This window comes from Sorghum bicolor, chromosome 7 (assembly GCF_000003195.3).
Source record: "Sorghum bicolor cultivar BTx623 chromosome 7, Sorghum_bicolor_NCBIv3, whole genome shotgun sequence".
Taxonomy (NCBI): Eukaryota; Viridiplantae; Streptophyta; class Magnoliopsida; order Poales; family Poaceae; genus Sorghum; species Sorghum bicolor.
The window spans coordinates 15,711,527-15,721,377 of NC_012876.2; the positions used below are offsets into that span (position 1 = coordinate 15,711,527).

The following is a 9,851-nucleotide window of genomic DNA, read 5'->3' on the forward strand; positions in this document are numbered from 1 at the left end:
GTTTCTTGCTTAGATACGTATACAAATAAAAACTGGAGATTAGTCGTTGGGTCACGGCCCTCTCGCCGCTTTGAGCACCCAGACCGCAACTAGCAAGGTGGACGTGCATGATTGGAGTCGAAAATTAAACGATCGATTCGAGGACCGAGGACTATTGAGGCACATTTTCTACAGAACACGCGTACGCGATTCCTGAGGACGACACATCACGTTTGACTTGACTTAGCATCGTGTGGAGCGTAATAGCCTCAGGCCTTGTTTAGTTTGCAAAAACTACTAAAAATTTTCAAGATTCTCCGTCACATCGAATCTTAGAAAACATGTATGAAACATTAAATATAGATAAAAATAAAAACTAATTACATAGTTTATCTGTAAATCGCAAGAAGAATCTTTTGACCCTACTTAGTCTATGATTGGAGAATATTTGTCACAAACAAACGAAAGTGCTACAGTACCCGAAGCGAAAATTTTTTGCAAACTGAACAGGCCTCAGCTAGCGCGCTGATGTATGAAACAAATTAAAACGACGACGGCGCACTGAACCGTACAGGTGTCTTGCCCTGCTTCCCAAATTTTAGGCACAAGAGACACAAAGCACGTTACTGCTGTTGCTATTCTAGTACTAAAATGAAGTCGTTTCGAATAGAGATATGGTCTTCAAAACACAATTTTGATTTTTTATTTTTATAAAAATATTTATTAAAAAACAATATATGTATATTTTATGAAAGTATTTTTTAAATAAATCTATTTATATGATTTTCATATTTATAAACCCAATAATTTAAAAGTAATTTATAATTTCAATATTTGATCAAAAATCTTATCTCAAAACTATGAAGTTTATTTTCAAAAAAAAATAAGACCATCTCCAATAGTTTTTAATAACTCATTTCCAATAATTTTTAACAAGTCACTCCTAAAATATAGAATATAATTTTATATCAGCAATTTTATACTACTTCTAAATTATTCTAACTATTTTTATATATTGTTTCTCTCTTGTATATTTCCGTAAGGGACCATTTCCTACACTTTATTTTTCCCACGACCTTTACGTTTAGGTTGGCAAATGGATACGTATGTAGTAGATCTGCGGATATATATGCGTGATCGGTCTATTTTTCCAAGCATGAAAAAGTTAGGAGGTGAGATTAGGAACGGTTGGAGACGTGTTTTTTCTATTCTTGCCAAAAAGTTTTAGATTGAAAGCTTTTTACGGAACTCTTAGAGATGTAAGAATTTCTTTTCAGAACCATAAATTTTTCAAACTTACCAAAAAGTATTGGGGATAAAATTAAGACCATCTACAACAGCTTCCAATATTTTACTTCTAAAATATAGAAAAAATTTTTACATCAGAAATCCTATACTATTTCTAATTATCCTAACCATTTATTATTATTATTATTATTATTATTATTATTATTATTATTATTATTATTATTATTATTATTATTATTATTATTATTATTATTAATTCTCTCTTATACATTTGCAATAAAAACTCTTTTCTACTCTTTATTTGTTCCCACGCCCTTAACGATACGTGAGCATATACATGCCACATTTGGTTATTTTTTTCAAGTGCTAAATAATTGAGAAATGAGATTGGAAACTCTTGCAGATGAGTTTTTTCTATTTTTGCGAAAAAATCCTAGATTTGGTGGCTTTACTAAAAACTCTTGAGGATACTGTGATAGCGAATCTGTCAACCAACTCATACAGTGGTTAGTTCACCTATGACTTAACTTGTTTCTCTCACAAACGTTCTTGTTCTTGTGCATGTGTTGAGTGTAAACTTATAATCCATATCTCTTTTCTCCTCTCTTTTAAAAAGACCGCTAAGATTTATGGTATGAAATTATTATCATTTGATTTTTTTTATAGAATATATTTTATAAATTGCTTATTTTATGTCATACATGTTATTACTTTTTTATATAATAAAGTTCGTTAAACTTTAAAAAAGTTTCCCCAAAAAAAAAACTTAAAAAAAGTTTAAATGGCATAAATTATAGGAATTGAATTATTTGGGAACTGACAGAGAGTAGTCGACAAACACAATGAAACTAGAATGAAACTCGACTGGCCTGGTATAAGCCAACTAAACCTCCAAGTTTTGAGGGCAACAAACCAAGCCCGGGACTGGGAAGGATCGGAGGAATAAGGGATCTAGCGGTGTGCGCAACACATGGTCAGCCAGGATCTCCGTGTGCGCGGCCACCAGCAACTAACTCCCCCTACTTACTCGTGCCGCTGGGCCATCCGGTGGATCCGGACACCCGGCAACCGCATGAGCAGAGCTGACTGACTGCAGAGCCGCCACTTCGTCATTTCGCGATCTGCTACTCCTATAAACAGGCGAGGAGCCCCGCACCTCCTCTCCATTTCTCTCTTCTCGCCATAGCAGAGCTCGAGGTCAAGTTCGGCCATCATATCATCCATTCCATCCATGGGGACGCAAACACCGCCCCAGAGCTTCTCTCCTCAAAAGGTACCAACGCACTGCCTCTCTCTCTCTCTCACACACACACACCGTGGAAATGGAAATCTTATAGATGATATAGGGGCCTGTTCATCCACTGGGCGTCCGGGTTACTGACGGAGAACTCACATGCAGGAGAAGGACGACGGCGGCAGGACGCAACAGGAGAAGTCGATCGATGAGTGGCTCCCAATCAACTCCTCCAGGAAGGCCAAGTGGTGGTACTCCGCCTTCCACAATGTCACCGCCATGGTCGGCGCCGGCGTGCTTGGCCTTCCCTACGCCATGTCCGAGCTCGGCTGGTACGTATTTTCATCTCACAAATCCAAACCCGTTTTCCGTATAGTATATATTTTAGTTTCGATCCCCGGTCTACTCACCAAACGAGTTGTTTAATCTGTTGTTTAATTATCTGTTGGGAATGGATGTTAATCGAGTGGCTTTAGTTTGTTTGTTCGGTAGTCGTACGTTGATCGATTAGCCTTCAATCAATACACAAATAGATTGATGAAATAAGAAAAGTCCAGATTTTTTCCCTGATTTGTGCCAAAAAAAAAATCTCAACCTTGCTCATTTGTCCCTTTCCGGCCCTTATGTTGACTGCAAGAGGTATCTTTGACTTGCCTCTCCCATATTTTTGTTTTTTTATTTTATTATATTATTAGTATAGTAGTCTCATGTGTTAATCTGTCACTGTTGGGCCGTTCTTGTCTAGATGTGACAGAAGAGTAACATGATACACATACAAAACTCCCCTAAGGTCCTGTTTAGATTGGAGATGAAAATTTTTTGGATGTCACATCGGATATGTCGAAAGAATGTCGGGAGCGGTTTTTAGAAACTAATAAAAAAAATTACATAGCTCGTCAGGAAACTGCAAGGCAAATCTATTAAGTATAATTAATCTGTCATTAGCTCATGTGGGTTACTGTAGCACTTAAGGCTAGTCATAGAGTAACTAGGTTTAAAAGATTCGTCTCGTGATTTTCAACCAAACTGTGTAATTAGTTGATTTTTTATGTACATTTAATATTCTATGCATGTGTCCAAAGATTCGATGGGATGGATGAAAAAATTTTGGGTGGGCTTACTGTAGCACTTAAGGCTAATCATAGAGTAGCTAGGCTTAAAAGATTCGTCTCGTGATTTTCAACCAAACTGTGTAATTAGTTGATTTTTTTATGTACATTTAATATTCAATGCATGTGTCCAAATATTTGATGGGATGAATGAAAAAATTTTAGGTGGGAAACTAAACAGGGCCTTAAAAAAAAGAATACATACAAAACTCTTAAACATTGTCAGTCACCTGATGATGAGTTTAATACACTAGGAGATCGATAACGATAGACATGGTTTAAATTATTTGATCGCCATGCGTGCAGGGGCCCTGGCATCGTGGTGATGATCCTGTCATGGATCATCACGCTGTACACGCTATGGCAGATGGTGGAGATGCACGAGATGGTGCCAGGGAAGCGGTTCGACCGCTACCACGAGCTCGGGCAGCACGTGTTCGGCGAGCGGCTGGGCCTCTGGATCGTCGTGCCGCAGCAGCTCGCCGTGGAGGTGAGCCTCAATATCATCTACATGGTCACCGGCGGCCAGTCCCTCAAGAAGTTCCACGACGTCATCTGCGACGGCAAGTGCAGCGACTTCAAGCTCTCCTACTTCATCATGATCTTCGCCTCCGTCCACTTCGTCCTCTCACAGCTCCCCAACTTCAACTCCATCTCCGCCGTCTCCCTCGCCGCCGCCATCATGTCGCTTAGGTAACACAACATTTGTACTGAAACCAACTGTTGCGTGTCCGGCAAATCTCTGAAAACCAACTGTTGTGTGTCTGGCAAATCTCTGAAAAACTATATTGACATCATGTGCTACACTTGTTGTGCTAGTTACTCCACCATTGCGTGGGGCGCATCACTGGACAAGGGGAAGGGCACAGACGTGGACTATAGTCTGCGCGCGACGACGACTCCAGGGAAGGTGTTCGACTTCCTCGGGGGCCTAGGGGACGTCGCGTTCGCGTATTCGGGGCACAACGTGGTGCTGGAGATCCAGGCTACCATCCCGTCCACGCCGGAGAAGCCATCTAAGAAGCCCATGTGGAAGGGTGCCTTCGTCGCCTACGTCATTGTCGCGATCTGCTACTTCCCCGTCGCATTCGTTGGGTACTGGGCCTTTGGCAGTGGTGTCGATGAGAACATCCTCATGACGCTCTCCAAGCCTAAGTGGCTCATTGCCCTCGCCAACATGTTTGTCGTCATCCATGTCATTGGCAGTTACCAGGTACATACATTTCACTTTTTCATCCATGTCGCGCTGGTACATGATCAAACTCAGTACTGCATATATGTATATATCATCGTCTCTCAACTGAACTGAACTCGATCAATTGTCGGGCGCAGGTTTATGCCATGCCAGTGTTCGACATGATAGAGACGGTGCTGGTGAAGAAACTGCGGTTCGCTCCAAGCTTCACTCTCCGTCTTATTGCCCGGAGTGTTTACGTTGGTAATGCCTCTATCTGACTTGAACACGGAAGGTGTGCTCACCTTTTTTTTTGAGAAATCATGTGCTCACCAAATGAGCATCTGACGTTCTAACAAACAAGACTGACAAGTGTGTGCAACCTGTGCAGCGTTCACAATGTTTGTAGGCATCACTTTCCCCTTCTTTGGTGGATTGCTCAGTTTCTTTGGCGGATTAGCCTTCGCACCAACAACTTATTTTGTAAGCTCCCAAAGATTGGCGCGTTCTGAATTTTGCAATGTCTTAATAATCAATGTGATCAAGTCCCAATAACCATTCATATATAAAACCAAGTCCAGAAATGTAACTTCAGATCTCACCAAATCTTGCTTGTTTCTTCCAGCTTCCCTGCATCATGTGGCTCAAGGTCTACAAGCCCAAACGCTTCGGCCTTTCATGGTTCATCAACTGGGTAAGAACTAAGAAACATACAACTTTCCTTTCTTCAGTATAATACCTCTGCTGAGATTGTCCTCTAATTTATCTGTGTTCTCCGTGTTCTTCAGATCTGCATTGTTATTGGAGTGCTGCTGCTGGTTCTGGGTCCGATAGGAGGGATGCGGCAGATTATTTTGTCAGCCAAGACATACAAATTCTACCAGTAAAATTGTTTAACTGGAGTTGTAAGCATCACAAGATTCTAAAGGTCAGAGACTTGTCCCGTTGTCTCAAATAAATTTAATAGGGTCAACTGGACGCATCAACTGGGAATACGATAGATGGCTTCAAATTCAAAACATGATCCTGCTGATGATGTGGCTGTTTTGTTCCCTTTGGATTAAATCAGGGTTCGTTTTGAGTTAATCATAGGCATAACCACATAAATATGCTACTTTTTTTTATGTTTCCTAGGGTTGATTGGCTTTTATGTACACGAGGGAGATTGATGCTAGTGGCTTGTAGGAGTATTTCTATCATCCACAGCATACTGTATCTTGTACTTGGAACGTTAAAAGAGCAAGCATTAATTATTATGGTGTGTTGGACTTTGCAGCTTTCACATCTGTTATCTTGGTATACAAGCACAAGTTTCGATCTTTGTTGAGAACACTACCATTGAACTACACAAGGTGTTCTATTCGGGTCATGTTGATGAACTACACAAGTTCTATATTCGAATATTGATATTTTTTAGATAAACGAAAAATTCTAGCTTCAGTCCTCTTCAAAAAGAGGCGTCAGTCCAAAGTTAAACAAATATGCCCACATTAAATGCTTATAACTGTTCCATAATATTATTGTAAATGAAAAATGAAAGGTCCATTAGATGTGAATAACTTTATGTCGTAGGATTGTAAGACTCGACAGGCCTTAAGCATCCAAGGTGTGTGATCATCCATGTTAAAACGATGATGATCAAGTACTAAAACAATCTCTAGGATTAATGAGGTTTGAGATGAACTCATGCTCTTCGTTCCAGTTTTGTGTGGCTCAGGTAACAAAACACAAGATAACTTGTTATTTTCACCATTCCAAAAACAATTTTTAGCAATGGGAAAACAATTTTCAGCAGCTGGAGCATTTTCGGGTGGAGGCAGCTCCAGATTGAGGTGGCTCTGAAGATGCATATTCAGAGATGGCTCCAACTCGAACCGCCTCTTCAAATTCAAATTGAGACGCTGCTGGCTTTACCAGCCGTCTCTGCAAGATGAATTTGTAGGGACAGCTAGAGTTGGAGCCACCTTGCCGCCTCTACAAATGGTCTAGTATATATGTAGCAGCCCTCCTTCTTCATCCACGTTGGGAATGTTTGTAGTTGTAGTCATCACCTTCATACCAACAACTTTTTTTGTAAGCTCCCAAAGATCCATAATTGATCCATTTTTCTCCTGCTACAACAGTGGTGCATTCTAAATTCTGCAATACAACTTCAGAGCTAACCAAATCTTGCATGTTTCTTCCAGCTTCCCTGCATCATGTGGCTCCAGGTATACAAGCCCAAAATGTTCGGCCTTTCATGGTGCATCAACTGGATAAGAACTAAGAACTAAGAACTAAGAAACATACATTTTTCCTTTCTTCAGTATAATGCCTCTGCTAAGATTGTCGTCTAATTTATCTGTGTCCCCCCCCACGCATCAACTGGGAATGCCATAGACACCTTCAGATTCAAAACTTGATCCTGCATTCCTGCTGATGATGTGGCTGTATCTCTCCCTAATATCTAATCGTGAAAATTTTAATCTGCCTTGTATTCTGTCCGCCACTTAACGTAGCACGTGCGTCCACAGATTTGCCTTTCCCGGCCAGTGACCCGAGTTAATAATCCTTGATGGGACGCTCAGGTCTCAGTTACAGGTCCAGTCTAACCCAATTAATCAAGAACCCTGAACCCAATGGCCTCCTGATGCAGATAAGCCCAATACGCGGCTAGGCATGGCCTTAATTAGGCCCATTGCATATAGACCCGATTCCTCAAGGTAAATAGAGTCCTTTATCTGAGTGAAAAAATATCTATATTTCTCTTCTCTTCTAGCTTTATTTTCTTTTTTATTTCATTCCAGAAACATTCAGACTTTTCTTTTTGCCTTAGGAAAAGATAAGAGAGGACATGAGGCCTTTTTTATTTCCATATATTTTGTCCATTTCTTTTTTTTAGTTCCGATTAGTCTTTTTCCTCTTTTGATCTATTTTTTAATTTCTGTTTTTTCCAAGTTAAGTCTTTTTTTCAGCTCTGTTTATTTATGTTTTTTCAAATTTCAGTTAGAGTCCATCGGCCATGAAATTTGTTGTGTTCTGAATTCTTTTTCTGTTTTGATGTTCTTCTATTTCTGTTTTTTTCCAAGTCCAGTTAGAGTCCATCGACAGTGAACTTTTTTTCTATATGTATATATATTAATAAAAAAGCAAAAAAAATTATTGACCTGATCTGTGCTACAACTTGCTTCCTATTGGATCTCATTGTAACGAAAGGGCGTATTTTTGTGATGTTGCTTTTTATATTGTGAAAAAGTAAAATAGAGCATAACACAAGCCGGTCTGGATTGAATAAGTTCAGACACAACTCATATTGCCCTTGCCAAGCTACTCCACGCAATGGGTTGGTTCTGATCCATATTTCCTATCCCAACATGGAGAAATATACATGCACCTCTCGGCCCTTGAACTTATACAAATCTCGACGAACGGGGTTTCATCGACCACAACCATACCATTTTATAGCTTATAGCGGAAGATTTTTTTTTGTCATGGTAGTATTTTAATTCGGTATAGACTTAGTCCGGTATAGACTTAATGAAGATTTTTGTCATGTATTATTGCTAATGCGAAGTTATTATGGATGTCATGGATATCAGAAATTATATTAACATTTTATAAAAATGGTAAAATATAAATAGATATGTAATATATTCTTGTATGTTGTTTTTATAAATATATTTGATTATTTTTTTTCTCCCGTTATAACACACGGGTATATATAAATAGATATGTAATATTCTTGTATGTTGTTTTTATGAATATATTTAAATATTTTTATCCTGTTGCAACGTACGTGCATATTTGCTAGTTATTACCTATGCATTAAATCAGGTTTATTCTGAGTTAATCGTAGGCAAACCGCATAAGTATGCCACCTTTTTATATTTCCTAGGGTTAATTGGCTTTTATGTACACGAGGGAGTTTGATGCTATTGGCTTGTAGGAGTATTTCTATCATCCACAGGGCTCGCAGCATACTGTATCTTGTAGTTGGAACGTTAAAAGAACAAGCATTATTATGCCGTTTTGAACTTTGTAGCTTTCACATTTATTATATCGAGTCCATATATATAAATAAATCTCATGCATATAAATAATTGGTCATAAACACTAGAGCCTTGTTTAGATGCGAAAAGATTTTGGATTTCGCTACTGTAGTACTCTAGTTTGTTTGTGGCAAATATTTTCCAATTATGGACTAACTAGGATCAAAAGATTCATCTCGCGATTTACAGTTAAACTGTGCAATTAGTTTTTATTTTCATCTATATTTAATGCTTCATGCATGTGCCAAAAGTTTTGATCTGACGGAGAATCTTGAAAATTTTTTGGTTTCAGAGTGACGTAAACAAGGCCTAGTATAGCAAAGCTTTGTACTCACCGGCGTCTTCAGCTTCTACTAGTATGAAAGGCTACTGAAAAAATATGAACTTCACAGGCGTCTTCTAGAGATCTATAGTGTAAATCTATTTACACTAGTAGTTGCTTTAGCGAATCGCAGTGCAATAGCTTTACACTGGCAGTAAATTTGAGCAAACCGTGTAAATGCATCTCTAGAGGTACCAGATCAATTTCTTAAACACCAGACTAATGACATTTGCGAAAAAAACCATTAGGGTTCTGACAGGTAGCCATTATTGCTCCTTGGTAATTGGATCGCCAATTCTCACAGAAACCTTTTGAGGGAGAAAACAACTAGTATTTCATCCTCCTCTATAAATAGATGGTTGCTCAGTTTTGAGGGGTCTCCTGGCCAATGTTTTTATGTCGTTCCATCAATCGTCTAGGTCACCCCTAGGATTCGATTTGGTAAGATGAATCATGATTAATCAGAAACCTGGTAAGATGGATGACTAGGTTTCTGCTATCTTTTTGAGCCTCTTCTATCTGGGCTAATGGGCATTAAGTTTTTTGCCTATTAGTGTTTAGGGTTTAGGTAGAATAGAGGAAGGCACGGGAGTATCCCCGACAACAGCTGCGATTTATTCCAGCACTAGTCACTTCCACCGCATGACTGCACGACTCCAGTCTGTGCTCGGCTGCTCTTCCACCACCGGTCTTCACCATGAGCTGCTCTGACGATGGTAAGCCTTTCCCCTCTCCATATTCTTCCTTCTCCCCCATC

The 9,851-nt window shown here is 39.3% G+C and overlaps 1 protein-coding gene across 1 annotated transcript; it reads left to right on the forward strand.

Moving 5' to 3' along the window:
• On the forward strand, positions 2,135-6,030 carry LOC8073263 (lysine histidine transporter 2). The gene is made up of 8 exons (XM_002444073.2): positions 2,135-2,500; positions 2,627-2,793; positions 3,877-4,263; positions 4,390-4,783; positions 4,903-5,008; positions 5,136-5,227; positions 5,370-5,438; positions 5,533-6,030. Exons 1-8 carry the CDS (start codon positions 2,459-2,461, stop codon positions 5,629-5,631), a joined length of 1,356 nt encoding a protein of 451 aa, XP_002444118.2. The 5' UTR covers positions 2,135-2,458; the 3' UTR covers positions 5,632-6,030.